General features: G+C 35.6%; 1 protein-coding gene across 4 annotated transcripts in view; it reads left to right on the top strand.

Annotated features, from left to right (window-relative positions):
- Positions 1 to 21232, top strand: part of NRG1 (neuregulin 1) — a 1119143-nt gene that overhangs the window by 945408 nt on the left and 152503 nt on the right. For 3 of the 4 annotated variants that reach the window (XM_064368894.1, XM_012476013.3, XM_064368896.1), the window contains exons 2-4: positions 714 to 891; positions 10827 to 10948; positions 19753 to 19803. In XM_064368894.1, the coding sequence (XP_064224964.1) occupies positions 714 to 891; positions 10827 to 10948; positions 19753 to 19803 (351 nt within the window). The remainder of the gene's footprint in view (positions 1 to 713; positions 892 to 10826; positions 10949 to 19752; positions 19804 to 21232) is intronic. The other variant, XM_012476021.2, reaches the window with a different exon arrangement.

The following is a 21232-nucleotide window of genomic DNA, read 5'->3' as shown; positions in this document are numbered from 1 at the left end:
GGATGTGAACACACTTTAAAAATAATGGCCCGGTTACATAGTCTCCTTTTATTTTTTATTTTATTTTTTTAAATTTCTTTTTTGAAACAGAATCTCACTCAGTTGCTCAGGCTGAAGTGCAGTGGTGGGATCACGGCTCACTGCAGCCTTGACCTCCTGGGCTCAGGTGGTTCTCCCACCTCAGCCTCCCAGGTAGCTGGTACTACAGGTACATGCCACCATGCCGGCTCATTTTTGTATTTTTGTAGAGATGGGGTTTCACCATGTTGCCAAAACTGGCCTCCAACTTGAGAGCTCAAGTGATCCTCCTGCCTCAGCCTCTTGAATTGCTGAAATTACAGGCGTGAGCCATGGCACTCAGCCTACAGATGATCCTTTAACACAGGCTTTTGGTTCTTTGAAATTACCAATATTCAGGATTCTTAATGGCATCAGGGAATATAAAGATTGAAGAAGTAACTATCTAGAATGTTTTTAAGGAATAATTTTCTAATCTAGGTTCTCTGTTTTCTTCTGAGTATATTTTATTTGGGCATTTTACTTTTCTCCAAGACGAGGTCCATTTTCACTCAACCATTTTGCAGTTTATTTTTCTCTCTATTAATAAAACCTTTGGAATAGTGTCTTGATCAGGCTAACTCCAAATTAAATGTTTCTCTTTGAAAGATTGCCTGATGATCAGAATTGTTTTTCCTTCTCTTTTCTTCTTTTAGCCTTGCCTCCCCGATTGAAAGAGATGAAAAGCCAGGAGTCAGCTGCAGGGTCCAAACTAGTCCTTCGGTGTGAAACCAGTTCTGAATACTCCTCTCTCAGATTCAAGTGGTTCAAAAATGGGAATGAACTGAATCGAAAAAACAAACCACAAAACATCAAGATCCAAAAAAAGCCAGGGTAAGTATAATGCAGAAAATAGTACAGACTGCCCCCAACAATAAGACAATATAACACATAAATGTTATTTAGGCCCTAATAAGTGAATTTACTATCAGAAACATGATAGATAATAAGTTAAAAGCTGTTTCATTATATAATGACAAAAAAATCATGTCATCACATAGGCAAGAATACAGAGTTTCTGGTCCTTACAGCTTGTTGATGAAGAAAAGAAAGGATGGATGGAGAAAGAACTGTAGGAAGTAAGAAAAGATGGAAGGGAGGAAGGAAGGGAGCATTAGTGGCAGATGCTGTCATAGTAATAGATCCTAAAATTCAATTTCTTGGCTGGGTGCAGTGGCTCACGCTTGTAATCCCAGCAGTTTGGGAGGCTGAAGATAGTGGATCACCTGAGGTCAGGAGTTCGAGACCAGCCCAGACAACATGGTAAAACCTTGTCTCTACTAAAAGTAGCTGGGTGTGTTGGGTGCCTGTAATTCCAGATACTCGGGAGGCTGAGGCAGGAGAATCACTTGAACCCAGGAGGCGGAGGTTGCAGTGATCCAAGATCATGCCACTGCATTCCAGCCTGGGCAATAGAGCAAGACTCCATCTCAAAAAGAAAAAAAAGTTCTATTTCTTTAAAATAAGACAAATGCATACAATAATTCAGAGTACTAGTGTCTTATACAGTTAAAATCACAACTTCACTAAAAAGCTCAGTCAGCACTTAGATTTGTGGAAAGAATTGGAGTCAGTTGAATTCAGACTATTTTTTAACAAGAGATTAATGATATAATTATATCTAATAAGAATTTTTAACTGACACTGCTGATAAAGCACAATATCACTTTAGCAGATTTTAAAATTAGGTAATTTTAGATAGCAAGAATTTTAAATGTTCCTACCCTCCCTGAGGAGGTCCTTGTTTGATAGGGCTTCATGTGATTCTTGTAATATCTTGGTGGATGCATCTTTTATCTACTCTAAAATGGTGCTGTTACCATCCCTACACTCTTCATTCTTATTTACTTCCTTACTTAAGAATCATTTCTTCTAATATCAAACTACATTTTGAAATTAGAGAAAAGTATGCTGGGTTTCTGCTTCTAGAGAGTCCTTTAATCAATGTGACATGTATAATAGTAGTTCCACACTCAAAGATGACATTTTCTGCACTCCTATCTCAAAGGGTTCCAGTGAACCCTCAGGTATGGTAACAGATGCCACAGAACAATCTCCTATACTTTGATTTTATAGGACATTAACCGGAAAGTTGTTACATATTCATGAGCAAAGTGATTATAATGAGAATTGAATTTAAGTGTTTGTTTGCTCTGATGACTATAATTAGGGGTGTTTCCTAGTTTCTGTGGTTTTATTATCTAACTACATAATTTATTAATTACGTGTTTACTCTAGTTATTGATCATGTCAGATAGAGCTGTTGCTTTGGAGGTATAATAAAGTGTAAGAGAGGGTTATATCACTTTCTGCAGCAGGTGGTACTTCAAAGATACATAATATAATACTGTAAAGAGACATGGCATTTTTATACCTAATACTACTTATTTATTCACTTATATTTAATTTATTTTTAAGACAGAGTCTTGCTCTGTCACCTGGGCTGGAATGCAATGGCGCAATCTCGGCTCACTGCAACCACCGCCTCCCAGGCTCGAGCGATTCTCCTGCCTCAGCCAACCCGAGTAGCTGGGATTACAGGATGTGCCACTGCGCCTGGCTAATTTTTGTATTTTTCATATAGACGTGGTCTTGAACTGCTGACCTCAGGTGATCCATCTGCCTCAGCTTCCCAAAGTGCTGGGATTACAGGCAGGAGCCACCATGCCCAGCCTACTTATTTTTTTTTACATTATTTCAATATGTAGCAGTTGGACAGCACATGGCAGCTGTCTTATTTTGCAGATTAGGAAATTAAGGGTCAGAAAAGTGTTCTGCTTTGCCTCAAGTCACATAACTAGGAAGAGACTCAGTGAGAGCTGAGTTTATTATTGTTACACCCATTAAAAATGTAATATACTGAGGATGAAGGATGTGAAGCTTCTTCCTGTAGATTCTATTGGTAATAAAGGGTTAAACTTAGATGTGAAATAGGTCTGACTCTAAGTCTCATGTCTTTTCAACAGATACTTGTGATTTTGCTATACAGATTAAATAGATTGGCTACAAATCTATTTCTTGGATTCCTTTCTTTGAAATGGAGAACATTCATGTTTAGTAGCGTGTGTGCATGAGGGGAGTAGGAAATAAAATGAATGAATTGAAAAGATAAGGAGATTCTTATAAAGAAGTCTAACAGGACAAAAATACTCCTAGATTTTGGATGGAATTGATTTTGGTGTTTGCTTTTCATCAGACAAGTTAGTAAGAAATGAAGTTATCTGCACATACAGGGTAATGTCTCATTTATTTCTATGTAGCTGTCAAAGGATACCAGTAATATCTAAGTGCCCATGAAAGGTATTATGCTAGGAGTGTGGAGAAATTTAAGAGGCATAGGGCATTATAATCTCTGTGCCCAGGGGTAGGGGGTCATAAGATTGTATAGAGATGATCCAGTTCAGTCTTACGTAAAACATGGGAATTCTGGAAATCGTGTGTTGAAACACTGTTAGAGCTGGGAAGAGGAAGGGAGGGAAGAGAGGTTCATCTAGAAGAAAACATTGTCACACTGCAAATATTCAGTCTGATGATACCTGGAGAGAGCCAAATGAAGCTGGGTAGATAAGATGAGTAAATGAATTTTTTAAAAAAGCGAACTGACTAGAATGAATAGGCTTTAGAAAAGGTACATGTATACTTAAAGAGGTAATTTGTTACATGACTTCAATGACGTATAAAAGTATCATTAGTATTCAGAAAAACATTTTCATATTGGCCTCATAGGTCCAGACAGCTAAGAGCACTATCTATATATTAAGAAAATCCCATTATACCAGAAAGGGCAATAGTCAGAAATTACTTCTTTTAAACAATGGTCTGGCTGGAAATAATTAAATGGGGAAAAATGTATTTAAGTAATGCAACTATAAATCACTCAAAACAGTCAACATATTTGATCTAAAAATAAGGCATACTTTGTAATAGAGTGGACTGCTATTTGGTAAGTGATCAGTTTATCAGTTTTCAGAATTGCGCATTTTGTCATTTCTAAATTTGTGTCTTTTTATAAAAAATTAGCATTGTCAGGTTTTTTTTTTTTTTTTTTTTTTTTTTTTGACACAGAGTCTCGCTCTGTCACCCAGGCTGGAGTGCAGTGGCACGATCTCGGCTCACTGCAACGTCTACCTCTCAGGTTCAAGCGATTCTCCTGCCTCAGCCTCCTGAGTAGCTGGGACAACAGGAACCCTCCAGCACACCCAGCTAATTTTTTTACCTTTAGTAGAGATGGGGTTTCATCATATTGGCCAGGCTGGTCTCAAACTCCTGACCTTGTGATCTGCCCACCTCAGCCTCCCAAGGCGCTGGGATTACAGGCATGAGCCGCCATGCTCAGCCAATTTTTTCTTTTTTAGATTAAAGGATCCAACTAAATCTAAATTTAGCATTTGCAAGGTGCCCTATTATTTCAATTTATCCTGTAAATATAAGTAGAATAAATATTGTTGTACCCATTTAAAAAATAATAATATCCTGAGAATGAAGGAAGCTAAGTTTCTTCCTGTAGATCATAGTGGTAATGAATGGTTAAACTTAGATTTGAAAGTTTCAAATCTCTAAGTGACTCTAAGTTTCATGTCTTTTCAACAGATATTTGTGAATTTGCCGCATAAAGTCATAAGTCAGAACATAGGGCTCTGGCATGGTTAGGTTTAGGATAATGTCTTTAATTAAAAGATTCTTATTTTTTGGATTCATCTATGTATTACTATTAATGATTTTTAATTACTAAGATATTCAGACTGTTAGTGTTTTGCAGTGGTTAGTTGGTTACTTGACTTAAACTTTTTCTTAGGCTATGATCAACCAAGCAGAGGTGAAGTTTAGTTTGAGGTGCAAGATTTTTCTGGGATTCTCTTTATTTAAATACAACATTGACTCTTTTTCAATCCTTAGTCCTTGGCTGCTTTTTCACATTTTTTATAATCTAGATTATGCATAGCAGCCAAAATATTCTTTTAATTCCTTAGTGTTTACTGGAACAATTTCACAGCAATATGCAATTTCTGTTATTTTGTAAGATCTTACCCTTCTTTTGCCCATGGTCCCACTAAAAACTACATTCCTATGTGTTCTTCCTATGATTTTTGAATTCCCATCTAAGCCTTTGTTTGTTTCATTTGGCTAACCCATGTGTAGGGCCAATTAAAAGAAATGGAAACTGCCCTCATGTTATATGTCTGCTTATCCCTTTGTTCTTGTTTTCTTTGACTGGTGGATGATTTTGATCAAGAAAACTGGTTAAAGAGCTTTGAGTGTGACAGATCCTTATGTTAGGACTGTCAGATTGACCTTATTTAAATATCTGTTCTTTCTTAGCTTTATGAAAGTCTGGCTTCCTATTGTTTGTATGTTTCACATACTTTGAGACACCCTTAATTTTGCCTCAGCTCTTACATATTTTCATTTTGTTTAAAATAAGCTCTAATTGTTCACATTAGAAAAATATTACAAATCATTTCTCCTATTTTTAGTGGTTGCTTTTTTTGACTTTATAATGGAAAACATTTATGTATTTTTTTTTCTTATATTAGCTGAGCAACTCTGGCAGATCACTTGAACTTGATATATTATGAAATCTCAATGTTCTCAGTAGAAAACGGGACTCCTCAGTGGCATTCCATATGGTTTATGTGAGGCACTTGGTACAGTGACTGGTTCTGTTGCTTAAGAAACTCCTCTTTCAGCCGAGCACAATGGTGCAGCCAAGCACAATGGTGTGCACCTAAAGTCCCAGCTATTGAGGATCTCTTGAGGGCAGGAGTTCAAGACCAGCCTGGGAAACATAGCAAGACCCCATCTGTATACTTAAAAAAAATCATAATTCCTTTTTCGCTTTTTTGTCCTTTTCATGATGATCGGTTTTACATTATCTGAAGCAGAGTTGGATACACACATACAAGCACTGTCTATAATTCCTTAGGGGTCAGGTATAAACTGAGGAGTCCTTCCCTATATGTGTTTAAGTTGCCTTAGCCTGTAACTATGGTAGAAGAATCAAGCTAAACTGAATAATAGCTAATGGAATCAAATTCACCTTGTAAGTGAGCACTCACTAAAAAACACAGTGTGCTTTCTGATATTAAAAAAAAAGGAAATTAATACTCAGAACTTTTTATCTTCAAATTACTTCATATTAATTTATCTTTACATCTTATTGCTTTTTCTTATTCTAAAAGTAATACATGCTTATTATGAAAATCCAAATATTTCAGGAACATGGACTGTCATTACTATAATAATAGCTAACACTTACTGGAAAGTTACTATATTGCAAACATTATTTTAAACACTTTACATGAATTAATTCATTTAATATTTTTAGAAAATAAAAATCCACTGAAACACCAGCCTTCCTCCAGATCCCCAGAAAACTCATCAATTAAAGAGCAAAAAGTTAAATTTATAGCTATAAGAGAATCCAGTAGTTTTTGCAAGCTAATTTCCTTCTTATAGACAGTGTATAGTATCTTACTGAAAAGAAAAAAACAAGCCGTGTATCCATATTTATCAAAGCCCCAAATCTTTTTGCAATACATAATTTTCAAGGAAGATTTGGCTCATTCTACACTCTTACTACATTCTGTCCTATCTCTAGGACACAAGGCTGGAGGAATCCCATAGTTAACTGTATCATTAGAATTCAGAGGAGTCTTTGTGATCCTTGAGGTCAGTGGTTTTCCAATGATGTCCCCATAGAATCCTAAATTTCTATTGAATTGCAGAAAGGATTACCAGTCACTCTGACCTGGAACACTTTCTGTATGAAATGATATTTTTGAATGTGAGGTTCTGATTTAAGCTTTCATTTTAAAACAGGATTTTGTTGTAAAATATAGTTGAAACCACTGATCTAATTTAATCTTTCTCTGCATAGAGATATTCTTGTAAGAATGTGCTTGGCAGGTGGCTATCCAGACTTGAATCTCTCCAAAGAGAAATCCTAACTCTTTCACAAGGCACCCTATACATTTTTGAATGCTCAGAAAAGTTCTTCTATGTAATATCATTCAAAACATCTTTCCTTTTTCCTGTAAGACTTAGTTTTCTTGTAAGTCTTAGCAATCCCAAATAATTTCCTTTTCCATATGCATCCAGGAAATATATTTAAATAGTTACCCATATTTAATTCATAGTTGTCTGCCAGTGGGACCTCTGTTTCTTTAACACAAACCTCTCTAGTGTTAAGATTTCTAGGCCCTATTCAATTCTGATTACCTTCTTCTAAAGTCCTTTAATTACTGTTTTTTTCTCATCTAATGTCATTCCAAAGTATAATTCAGCATTCTAGATGCGATCCAGCCAATGAGGAATGTATTGGGGCTTTTATCCAATTTGATTTATGTTCTGCTTTAATATCAGTTTGGCTAAATAGTACATAAGATTCTTTTGTTCTTCTTTCTTTTTAAAAATAGTTTTTAAAATGGGTTAATGATAAGCATGCGGCTAATTGAAATTCTTTCTGCATATATTGAGTCGAGGCATATCTCTTTCCTCTTGTATTTATGCCACTGATTTTCGAACGTGAATGTACTTGTTATGCTTATCTTGATCAAATTGAATCTTAGTCTTGGCCCATTGATGTTCTGTCTTAGAATTCCCAGTGTGTCCTCCACAGAAAAGATTCCATGGCCACATGTCATGCCTGCCTTAGAAATTCACAGTACAGATTTGCAAAAAACCAGGGAGATGCATTGTTGTAAAGAGACCTATTTAAAATGCAACATTAATTTTAGCATAGAACCATTTTTTTAAATCTCTCTCTCTTTTAAAGCCTAACATTTGATTACTCTAGGAATAGTATTCCAGGAAACAATGCCCAGGCCTATTAGGAGACGTTTGATTTTAAGGCTTATCCCTTTAAGATTGTGTTAACTGTAAATATGATTACCATGTTTCTTATAGTTCCGTCTAGATCAGTAGTTAAAATGTTAATTGCTTTGGGTCAAGAAAGAGGTCTTTAAATACAAACAGGATTGTTCCTAGATTTGTATAAATAGGAAAGAAGGGTTGTTCTTGAGGGTGTTGTAATAGTCTTGGAGTTGTACATTCTTGGGCTTTTGTTGTAATCTTATCTCAGAATTCTGAGGCTTAAGAAAAGCAACTATTTTCTTATTTTAGAAATTTACTCTCATTTGTGGCATTGAAAATCAAGATATCATGCCCCACCCTGATATTGTTCAGAATTTATCTATTATTGCTAGTGGTTTCATGGTTATACGTGAAAATTCTTCCAGGAAACTATGCAAAATGTTGGGCTGGAAAATATTACAGTATTTATCCAATTTTTTCTCACTATCCTTCAAAGGTACCCATCACGAAGGAAACTTGTCATATATGGACAAAGTAGATAAACAGCTAATAAACCATTAAAAAAATCATGTGATATTTGAAAACTCCAAAATTCAGCCTAAAAGTTAATACAACTGGACCTTGGGTGATAATCTAATATTGTTTTATTGTGAAAATTTTAAAAGTTGTTATATTTTATTATTAAGACATATTATCTATTTGTACAGATACTTGTCATCAAAATGACCCATTTTGGCTTATAGGGCTATACTTCAGGAAGCTTTCCTATGAATAACCTCTCTGATTCACATGTGAATATCCTGAAATGGCCCTTGGTGGTCTCCCCATTCCACAGATAGATAAAGCTGTTAAATTACATCCACTCTTGTGAACTTTGTTCCGTGGATCATTATTTTCAAAAAAAATTAACATATATGCCTCATGAATGAAAACGATTCAATGATCAAATAAGTTTGAGAGAGAATAAATAATATATCCCCTTTCTGAGGAGTCAGATTACATCAGCATATTCAAGACCCTGAGAAATCCTGTGATATTAAAGATAATGAAAAGTGTCTTTATTTCACCTAATATTCTCCAAATTTATTTGAATGTAGAACACATTGCTTTGATTGTTACCTTGAGTTTACCTGTTGACATCATTGAGTCATTACTAGCGAAGTTAATTTTTCAACCCCTTTGTTCGTTTGACCATCACTGCTTCTGGTCTGGACCACCTCTGATGATTTGTACCCTCTCATCATGGCATTTTCCTTGCTTCAAACCAGCATTAGGAATATTAAGTTCTGCTGAGTACTTAAGCAAATATCCAAATACTTTCTTCATTCATTCACACATTTATCCAATAATGTGGGAGGACAAAGCATAGCCTGATGTATGCTCGTTGAGACTAGTAAGAAGTTGACATTATAGCTCCACTCTCCAAAGTATATGTCCTAGGTCAAGAGATGAGACATACTGAAAGAACTTTCATGAAAAGGGGATCATGGGAGATGTACTCAGGACTGTCAGAATTTAGACACGTGAGAGAGCAGCTCCAGCTACATGATTAGGAAAGGATGGACGAAGCAGTTGACATCTGACATGGCTCTGGAAGGTCAGCTGAGATTTTTGATGGGTGTGAATGAAGACCTCCCATTGTAGGAAGAAGAAATGAAACAGACAAAAGCACAGAGGTAGAAGATCAGGAGGCTTACATGCAGAACTTTGGGTGGTTCAGTCAGATAGGCTGGAGGAGACTAGTAGGACTTAAATTGGGAACAATTGATTTTACTCAATTAACATTACTGTGTGACAAGAAGATCAGAAAATTCACTAGAAAACTAGCAAAGTATAACATGGGAGATTTGCAACCAGAAGGATTGCTGTGTTTTCTTCCTCCCTTGTTGTTATCCCCTTGAGAGCCCAGGAAGTGACACTTACCAGTTTAGAGCATAGAAGGATTATTATTATTTTTTTGGAGATAGGGGTCTCGTCATGTTGCCCAGACTGGAGTGCGGTGACTATTCACTGGCACGATCATGGCACATTACAGCCTTGAATTCCTGGGCTCAAGTGATTCTCTCACCACAGCCTCCCAAGTAGCTGGGATTCCAGGGGCATGCCAGCACATCAGGCTTTAGAAGAGTTCTTTAGAAAGACTTCACTAAACTCTGAGCCAATCCCAGCTGTTCTGAGTTCTTACATCCTGGAGACTGCTTAAATTACAGGTTATGTACAACAGTAAAACACAGACACACAGACACAGCAAATCATAACGCTGCCCATGTTCCAAAAAAAAAAAAAAAGGTGAATGTTGATGTAATATTCAGAGTTTTATAAAACTGTGTGATAATGTTGCCCAAATGTTTATTCCAGTATTAAGAACCTTTCATGTTCTATGCTCCCAACAATGAGAATTTTTAAGGAAAGAAAAATACCTTTCCTTTTGAAATTGATAAATGCTCTTCATTCAAAATTAACATTATTCTTGATGTTACTCTACTGAGAAGAAGAGTGCACAGTATTTTTTATCTATTCTAGCCAGCATCAAGTGTCCTTAACAGACTTGTAGGAAATGATTTTATACATTTTTCTCTTCCTAAACCCTAGTGGCTGATAGCATTTGCATATAGAGAAGGAAGAAAATTTACCAATTGGGTTTAAAAATCTAAGGTATAACATAGTTACTGGTGGTAGTAGGGGAGTGAAAGGAAAACTAGAGAGGACCTCCTTTAAACTACTGATTTAGGTGATAAAATTAAGATAATATCCATAGTAAGATTTAAATGTGATACATCTACTTTTACTCTAGGTAAAATCATGCAGTCAGATCATTGTAATAGAAGTTGTATTTTGACAGATGTGTAAGGTGGAAAGAGGCAGTTTGAGAACTCTGAAAGCATAGGAAAGTATATATTCATATTTACTGGATTTCTGTAATATATACTGACACCACTTTGGTTCTGATCTTATAGGAAGTCAGAACTTCGCATTAACAAAGCATCACTGGCTGATTCTGGAGAGTATATGTGCAAAGTGATCAGCAAATTAGGAAATGACAGTGCCTCTGCCAATATCACCATCGTGGATTCAAACGGTAAGAGATACCTACTGTATTCTGTTCCTCAGTCTGTAAGAAGACAAGACATGGTAAGACTCATAATAGATTAATGTGTTAAATCTCATCGTAAACAAATTAAAAACAAAGAAAACCAGATGTTCCAAGGATCTTGTATGTCTTTCATAAATTTCTGCACTCCATGAGATTATATAGACCTGAAGTATACATAGATTATTTACAAAAGGATTTGAATAATGCCATGAATGGCAGAGATAGGTTGGGTTGCTAAAAGTTAGAGGTTATACCATTTTCTTTAAGTTGGTTGGGGAGGACAGTAAAGTCTTTGGCTCTCTGAACAAAAGAATACAGTCATACATATATATATATATATATATATATATATGTATATATATACACACACACACACAATAGCTATATGTAACACACAGAATATATGCGTATTATATATGTACACACACACACACACACACACATATATTTATGTATATTATGTTTGTGTGTGTGCAGAATACAGTCCTTAACTCAGTCCTGGCAATTTTATTCCCATTACATATGGCTCTAGGTAATAGAAAGTTAGACCATTAATTCTTTTTAGGCCTATTAATTTTAAAATTAGAAGAGTCTTCGAGGCAATAAATTTCCTACTATGAAGAGTCTTCAGTTTCACTTTCTTCAGAATAGTACCAGGCAATATTTGTTAAACAAATGAATGACTTAGAGGTAGGAAGTACAATCTACCTCTGACAGCTTCTCTGAGTTATTCCAGGAAAGTGAAAGAATCACAGCTAATGGCTTTCTGTTTTCTAATAGCCTAATACTCCATGATTTGATGGGATCATCTATAGGAGCTACTTACGACCTAGCAATGCTTCTTTAAATCTCTTAGAATAATCAAATGCTATTTTAAAACCTTTGGTATTTCTTTTTTTTTTTTTTTTTTTGAATTATGACACTTAACTATTACCTTTAAAAATTTGTCATCTGTTATAAAAGTAAGCCTAATTGCATTGCTTCTTGGTAGGAGATGAGAAAGATTCTGCATTTCAAGGGCAAGCGCTCTTAAAGTGATAAGGTAATACCATCTCAGAACAAGTAGAGTAAAGGTAACTTTAAGGGTTAATTCTATGGGAGCCTGATGTAGTTTTTGTCAGTTGATTCACCTGTAACATACTAAGAAAGTGAGAAGGGAGTGAGATATAAATAAGAAACAGGGCTGGGAAAATTCAGGTTAATGCCTCATCCTCTCTGGACTTCTCATGGATCTGCTCCATCTCAATGTAATCAAAGTTTATCACTTTCATTTTAAATATCTCCCTCCACAGAGAGTAAAAGAGAGCAAGGAAAAGGAGTTTCCATTAGGAGTCCTGTTTATTACAGTTTGAAATATAAAACCTATTTAAAATTTATATGAGTAAATATAACATCACTTTATTTTTTAACCAGGACAGTTTAAGCAATAGTATTTTGCTAGTATTACTTTACCCCACATGGAATTATATAGGATGCTACCTGAAACACACATTAAAAAATTAATTTTAATGGGCTGTTCTTTACTTTCTACTATAACCATTGTTTGAAGCTAATTCTCCTCAGTTTTTCACTGGCTTGGTTTGGTGTGTCTCCTCATGGTTAATGCTATTGAATTGTGATTTTTGACGCTTGGATTTGATTCCTGTAGCTATACCACAGTGTCCAAGGAAAATAAAATTAGAGCTGGTGTCATGGTCTCACTGAGTGTCTACAGAGGTATTGTTTTGATTATTCCATGGTTTCTGATTTACAGGATTAAGCAATGAATTATTTACCGCTATATTATTCCTGGCAAAAACCCATAGAATTCATTTTTTATTACTTTGGGGGTACTGAAAGTTTGATAATATGCCTTTTTGCATTTCTTACATAGAAAAGACAGCTAATTCATTTTCTCTATGTTAATTCACTCAAGTCTTGGTCTAGTGATCAAATATGAATATGTGGTGTTGACTGTTATAGGGTAGAGAAATGAAACTCAAGGTGTTTTTGATAATGAGTCTTTTGTACCTGGCAAGAATAAAGAGAAGTTCATGGAATACTTTAAGTAAATCATTCTTAAACAACCAACAAAAATTCTTTCAGAAATGGATTCTTATGAACTTATTTAATTAAAGCTTCTGAAGAAAGAGAATGAAGAATCTCAATTGCAATGCAAGTTGGTCTTGCTTTTATTCTCTTCTTGGAATGTTAGGAATAGATCCTCTTTATCTAACCCCTTCATTGTATTAAAAAAGAAAAGACTTAGCATAGAAAACAGAGTTATTCAGGAGATATTTAGCAGCAAAAGGAGATAGGAACCCAGGTTTTTTTGTATTTGTTTTTGTTTTTAATTCCTACAACAGTGCAGTTTACTCTGTATCTGAGAATTTTTTGTGTGCATTTTGTTTTTTGGTTTTTGAGACAGGGTTTCACTCTGTCACCCAGGCTGGGGTGCAGTGGTGTGATCTTGGCTCACTGAAACCTCTGCCTCCTGGGCTCAAGGGATCCTCCCACCTCAGCCCCCTGAGTAGCCAGAACTACAGGTGCATGCCATCACACCTAGCTAATTAAAAAACAATAATTTCTTTTTTGAGATGGAATGTTGCTATGTTGCCCACTCTGGAACTCCTGGGTTCAACTATGTTGCCCACTCTGGCACTCTTGATTCAACAAGCCCACCCACCTCGGACTCCCAAAGTGCTGGGATTATAGGCGTGAGCCACTGCGCCCAGCTTTATTCTGCATCTGTCTATGTGTTTGCAGATGTTTAAGTTAGATTATTTTGCTTATAAAGAACAGAAGTTGAAGAAATGGTGTGAGGCCTAAGGAGTGAGGGATTCTATGGTGAAGAACTGGAACTTCATTATAACTCGGCCTCCAGGAGATGGAATTGTCTGCTGGGCATCTCTGACAATTTAAACAATACGAGTTTGTGGCTCTTCTCTCTGGTGTTTCTACTTTTAATATCCTTTGAGACTTTAACATTTATACTCTTTCCTACATCTTCTCACCTCTCCTACTTTCAAACTACGCTTCTTTATGATTCCAAACTTCGACCTGTTTCTTGCCCTCACTTTGCTATATTCTTCCTGGCATTTTCAGGCATTCTTTCAGCTTTAACTCCTGTATGATTGTTTCCTTGGTTCCCCAGTGAAATTCCCCAGACCAAGAATCCTATTAGCAGAGTTGATTGTTCCATATCCATTAAAAGACCTAGAGAATTTACAAATCATGTGCTGTCCGGTCATATGTCCACTGCTGCCTCAACTAGGGAGGGTGAAGCCGGAAACATAACTGCCCGGAAGCTCCTCTCTTCAAAGGCTGGGGGTGGAGCATGAAGCCCATTTGGGCCTGTGGCTTGGCAGGTACAATGATTGACAAAGTGATATCCTTTTCAGAGGAGATACCCTTTTTGCTCTGCACCGCAGGGGCCTAGTTATAGTGCATCCGAAAGAAAATATGTGATCATCTTGGTCCCTTATCCTCTTCCACTGCTATCTATGAATTTGCTGTATTTTGTTCAATGCTTGGTTATCAAAGAAGTCTCAATTGGATTCTGAGCTCTCCGGGGCTTAGATGCACTACCTTTGTGTTGTCTCATTCCTGTCTCCCTAGGAATCAGGGCAGAGGTTGCACAGAAACACTTTTACAGAGAGAAAAAGGGCACTCTCTACTGTGGTTATAAATTGCCACACCACTAAACCATGTCCTCCTAAATAGGTATTTACCATTGACTTGGGCTGATAGAGAGTGTAATTCTTAAGAATTTCTTCCCTCCCTCCCTCCCTCCCTCTCTCCCTTCCTCCCTCCCTTCCTTCCTCTCTCCCTTCCTCCCTCCCTTCCTTCCTTCTTCCTCTCTTTCTTTTCTTTTCCTTTCCCTTCCCTTCCTTTCCTTTTCTTTTTTTTTTTCGCCTCTCTCTCTCTCTTGCTCTCTCTCTCTGTCTCTCTCTCTCTTTTTTTCCCCGAGTTTCACTCTGTCACCCAGGCTGGAGTGCAGTGGCAGGATCTCAGCTCACTGCAACCTCCACCTCCTGGATTCAGGTTCAGTTCTCCCACCTCAGCCTCCTGAGTAGCTGAGATTATAGACACCCACCACCACACCCCAGACAATTTTTGTATTTTTTGTAGAGACAAAGTTTTACCATGTAGACCACACTAGTCTCTAACTCCTGACCCTAAATATTATCTGCCCACTTCGGCCTCCCAAAGTACTGGAATTACAGGTGTGAAGCACGGCACCTGGCCAAGAATTTCTTGTTTCATTGGGGATTCTAGAATAAAAAAAGTTCTTAAAATAAGAACATGCTGTCAAACTATTATATTACATAGAACTCCCCTTGAGATTTTAATTTATAGTTTCTATGAAATACCACCTTATTAATTTCATTTTTTCACCTTTTCTATATATCTCCAAGAAGAACAAGGCTATAGTTTGAGAATTTCTGTATAGGTCTCCTTAATGAATGATCCTTGTATGTTGCTGCAATCTAATTATCCTAATTCTTTCCTATGCAAAGGATTCCTTGTGATTTACTTAAATTCTCACACAGTTACTTTTTTGTTGTTGTTCTAAGATGTTTAGAATATATTTTGATACAAGATTCTAAGAGAGATGGGGAGGTTGAGGGAGACATTCATAGGAGGCTGTTTTCTTTCTCCCCATGTGACCTTGCTGTTTGGTTCAATGTTTAATCCCATTAAGACAGCTATAATAATTATTGAAATAAAATTACCTTAGATCCTAAGTCTTCTGCAATGAAACTCATTGTTTAGATCTGTCCGGATTAGTGACCAAACATGAATGAAACGTTTAAAAAATTAGGAAATTCCCCTTGAAACGGTATATCCTAGAGTATAAGAATGGCCATACTTGTACTATTTTCAAGCACTTGGAAAATAATATATACAGTCAACCATTTTGCCAACCCACATTTTAGGATTTTGTTTTCTGTCTTTTCCAATGCCTTTCGACCCCTACTTTATTCAGAATTAGAGAAAGTAATTTATCATATAGTAGACATATATCAACCTATGCAATCTGCTAATTACTTCTGGGACAATGTAAAGCTAACAAAGTCCAGTTGGGTTTTCATATAACAAAGGATCTCATAGGCAGTAATTATGTGATGAATTATGAGTGAATTCCTTTCATGAATTCATATATGGCAGTGGAAAAGGCCACATACACTATGTTTACACACCCCACACACTGTATGTTCATTTGTATTTGTGGTTTATTTGGCTCAGTCTTTATATAGGAAACCTTGACTTAGCAATTAATTCTTAGCTAACAAGCTTTGCGAAAACTCCTGGGCTTTAGAGTAGGGAAGAGAATAATAGACTTTACTGGTTTCCAAATTAATTAAGTAATGCTTTCTTTTAAAAGATTAATATAGGAGGATATACAACTAATCAATCATTCTTCTAAGTTTTCTTTTTTAATCAGAAGAAAAATTATTTGAGTGAGATACAAGTTCCCATAGGAGCAATTGGGCTTGTAGCAATAAAATAGCTGTTTCATTTGAGATGAACAGAAAAATATTATTTTTATAAAATTTGGTTAGATTATCAATTGTGGCTTTTAAAAATGGACTTACATTGGTGATAGGCTTAGCCTCACCCCCCTCCCAAATTGACAGTGATGTTGGAAATGCCGCGATATTAGTAGACGACCTGTAGTTTTGTTGAAAACATGTAAAATGACTTGTATAACAGTCTACATATACATTGTATTATGTAGGATGCCCAGGAAGGCAAATAAGTGAGGACAATATGAAAACACTAGGGTAGACTTGTCTTTTCAATGTATGGTATCCATCCTGTCTCTACACCATTTATTAATTTCAGAATTTCTCAGTTGCCTTAGAGTAAGCATTTATTATGAACAGGAAGAATTCAGGTACTCAAAGATGTTCCTCAAGGCATCTTTATGACTGCTAATAAATAAGTGTGTCCATTTTTAAATCTTTTAAATAAATCACTTCATTAAAATTTTTGTATGTACAGTGGTGACCTATAAATTTAGAAAAACAAAGTCACTTAAATGAATGTTGAAATACACACAGACACATTTTATATATATATATATATATATATATATATATATATATACACTGTATACAATGTAAATATGTGTATTCTTCTACATAATTATATTTAGTATATTATGATGATGGTGAAATTGCAAACATCATGCATTCATAATAATTAGAAAAATTTCCTTCTAGAAGATATCTTTCATACCATGTAACTTTTTCCTGAGACCAGATCCAGTTTAAGAAAGAATTGAAACATTACAAATATACTAATGTTCCTTATGTTTACTTGCCTGCTCAGCATAAATTGCTCTGCTGTGTTCAGTTTCTGATAATTCTAAAACTCATTAATTTGCAATAATGAAGGCAATGTCCTTTATAAATTAACAAATTTAATATACCAAATTACTATGGGAAAATATGTTGCTTAAATAAACATCAAGAAGATTTTAGGATTTAATGCTTTTTAAAAAGTCTGTAAGTGTAATATAAAATTACTTTCAATTTACTTTTAACAAAAGGTTGTTTTCCAAATCTATAAATTCTAACCATAGAATACATAAAAATGCTTGCTGAGTGATTTTAATTAAAAAGATTAACTTTCTTACTAGCAAGATTCTTTTTAAAATGAGGACTCCTTTGGTATAAAAGTATATGTTAACTTCTGAGCTTGTATTTCCTCTAAGATTAATTCAGAAAGTTTGTATTTGAAACCACAATCATTAAAGATATTTTAAGGTCTCCAAGATAAATACCTAATTTTAGGAAGGGGGTTATTTTAAGTTGTCTCTGTGTAGATGCATCTTTGTAGTAACCTCCTGTTCTGGTATTTTTATATAACATTCAATTAGAAAAGGAAATGTTATGGTTAACCTTTACTCTAATCTGAGGTCTTTTCTGCCGGAGATAGAAAAGCTCTGATTTTTTTTTTTTTTTCTTGGAAGGTCACAGTGGACAGCTACTTAGTTTGTCAAAAATAAATTTGAAAAGAGTCTTGAGATCTGAGTTGGGACTGGGACTTTTGCCCAGCTCTAGTTGAGTTTACAACTTCATCTGGTTGTAATGTCATTGATGAATCTTGAAGGAGAAGAGAAGGAAGCATGCATCTCTCTTAGTGTGGATCCTTTGTTTGGAAGCATGGCCCTTCTAGATATTTCTAGAGAAGGACACACACTTTGAATCTCTAATACAGTTTCTCTCAGATTACATTTTCTTAAAGAAGAACAATTTCATTTTCTGCAGCCCAAATCAAAGAAAGATTGTTGCAGCTGCATCAGAAACAGGCATCTTCATATAACCAATTCAGAATAGCCTTTCTTGCCTGATGCTTGAAAAAATCCTGAGAAAATGATGTACCCTCACATACTAATTCCTTTCACTTAGTCCTATTTTTAATGGATATAACAGGCAATGTAGACAACTTTGGTTTGAAACCAATCTTACTCCTTGAATAGTTTGCCCTCTTAATCCTGATTAGAGAGGATCATCCACACTTAATTTGCACCAGAAAGACACGTTTGGTCTTACTAAAGGCATATTGCTAATCTGTATATATTAATACTGAACCTGGTACTTATTCTTAAACATTGCTGCTGAGTCTCACTTGACTTTGTTTCCCTTTCAATTCCACAAAATCTTTCATCCCTAGATAAGCCTCATAGGTTAAAGAAATAATTGCCACTTAAATCTACTTACCTACTAGACTAGTCCAATCTTGGAAACACTAAATGCTCATATCTGTATTTAAAGATGATTATGTTTGTAATAAACATTTCTACTCCATGATTAACAGAATATTAATTTAAATATACAATTATTTATGACCTGCTTAGGATTCTCAGTTAGATCTTCTAATTTTGTATAGCAGATAGTATCACGGTAGATTCAACTTATCTTTAGTCCTGGGTAGGAAATGTGAACTACCATTAAGTCGTTTGGCAAGACTATGACACAATGAAACTTCAGTGATCTACATCATTGCATATCTGTATCTTTCCAGGCTTCATAAAACTGTACCTTGCTAAAAGTGTTAGATTCTGACAAACTGAAACCCTTTTCAGAAGAACTGAATATGGAATTAGTTAGACAATGTAACTACTCTGTACTCCATCATAAAGAAGTAAGAATGTCAGTTCAAAGTTTGAATAAGACAATCACAATCCTCATGATAATGATGTATCCAGAAGTATACAGGTTGGGTTCATCCTTCATTTCTTTAGGGTGGGAGCTGCATACTTACTGCCTGGGCAGCTGACGTCTATCGTATGATAAGGCACCTGTCTTCATTCTTACTGGCAATTGTAAATAGAGTTCCATGCCAGAACTTGAAGTTTTTCACTCCTAATTAGAAACATGGCTTACTTTTATTTTTTAATGCAAATGTACTTGTTCAAAGATCTGTAACTTAAAAATTCTTGCTACAGCTTGGCGATCCGATAGCTTTGACTTTCTTAGTTCCCCTATTTTGACTTTTCTTTTGAGAAGCCTGCTACCTCTTTGACATAAATTCTTCCTCACTGACCCAAGCGGGGGCAGTGACTGCTTCCTAATTTTCTAGCACAGCTGATTTTATGCTCTTGTGTAAGAAAGGAGAACAATCAATTTGGACGGTCTTTTTGCATTTCTTACTCTCTGTATTGAAGCCTGGACTTTCCTCACTCCCTTGCAATATTTCCTTCCTTTACACTTACTTTTAGATCGAAGGCAGCCTGTGGTACCTGTTCCTGGCCTCCTGCTTATATATCATAATGTTCTATCACCTTTTTTTTTCAGAGATCATCACTGGCATGCCAGCCTCAACTGAAGAAGCATATTTATCTTCAGGTAAGGAAAATAAGCCTAGCAAATTTTACTAACCAGAATGACAAGCTGCTGGCTGCTCCTTCTACTAATCAGAACCCCTTCTGCATCCAAACCTCATCTGCTCTTGTTTTCTGCTTCAGTATTTTTCTCAACCTTGTTCTGCCTTTTTGGATTTTACTTAAAGGAGAATGGGTTTTGCTGCATCTTCAAACTTAGGCCTGAGAAACATACACGAGTGAAAGAAATCTACATCTAGATGCAACTTAATGATATTAAGCAAGTAAAGGAGATATCCGAATTACGAGCTCGGTTTTTATATCTTTCTAGGTGCTTCTCTTAGCTGCCTTCTACTCTTTCACCCCTCAGAGTGTATTCATAGATAATTCATCAACATCTAATCTGTGACCTTTGGGTTTCTAATGATCAGCTGTGGATTTGCTAAACTTAACAACAACAACAACAAAAGACTTACAGCCTGACATTTAAAAATGCCATTGTCTTTTGCTTTTGTTGGTTTCTCACTTGCCTATAATATTTGCTGATAGCACTTATAGTCTGGGCAGATATTCGCAACTTAGAACCCGACTCTAGCAGTGCACATATAACCATCATTCATTGATTTCACCACAAGCTACGAATTTAATCCTCTATGGATTTCATTTTTTAAACTTATTATTCTTTGTAATTCTGTAATTAATAGAACCTTAGAACATTTAAAAATAATCTTTATTTGGAAGAAAATTTTTGAAGACCCCAGGCTGGAAATTCATCTCAGAGATTAATGATAACTTGGTTTTGCTGCTGCCTTTTCTTTTACAAAAATTCTTAAGTCTCATTTGATAATCACAATATACTTGTGAAACAAGACATCATTTTTCCTCATTTTACAGATGAGAAAACTGAAGCATTAGAAATGTTAAGTCATGTATTTCAGGAAGTAGAACAGAAGGTACTTCAAGTTCAGTATTCTTTTTATTACTCCACATTTAATATTTTGGCTTCATTGAGTTTTTCATTATGGCTAAGACCTTGTTGAAACTATAGGATGACTTATAATCAACATGTCTTTTTCCATCTTACCTCCATCGGTTTCCTCTTCCCTTCAAAGCCATTGTTTAAAACCATAAAAGCTAAACATCTCTGTATCCTAGACTACTTTAGCTATATTTAGGGCATATTCATGTGACATTACTAAGATTAAGTGTATATGTGTTATGGAATGGGATGATCCTGGAATCTAAGAGGTGGTTACTCTTCCAAGAGAAGGAAGGATGGAAGTGAAAAAGAGAGAAAGAGAGAGAAAAAAAGAAAAAAAAATCAAATATTCTGAATGTCTTCACCTTTCATTTACACATTTCTGTAATATGGAGACTTCATTGTCTGACTCCAGTAAATGCCATCAGGGGTAAAAATAAAAAGCTTTTTACATTTATATGGAACTTTTCTTGGG

Source organism: Aotus nancymaae, unplaced genomic scaffold (genome assembly GCF_030222135.1).
Source record: "Aotus nancymaae isolate 86718 unplaced genomic scaffold, 86718_ANA_hifiasm-v0.15.2.pri h1tg000079l, whole genome shotgun sequence".
NCBI classification, from domain to species: Eukaryota; Metazoa; Chordata; class Mammalia; order Primates; family Aotidae; genus Aotus; species Aotus nancymaae.
Note: the sequence above shows the minus strand (reverse complement) of the source record. Positions and strands in the feature narration are given on the sequence as shown.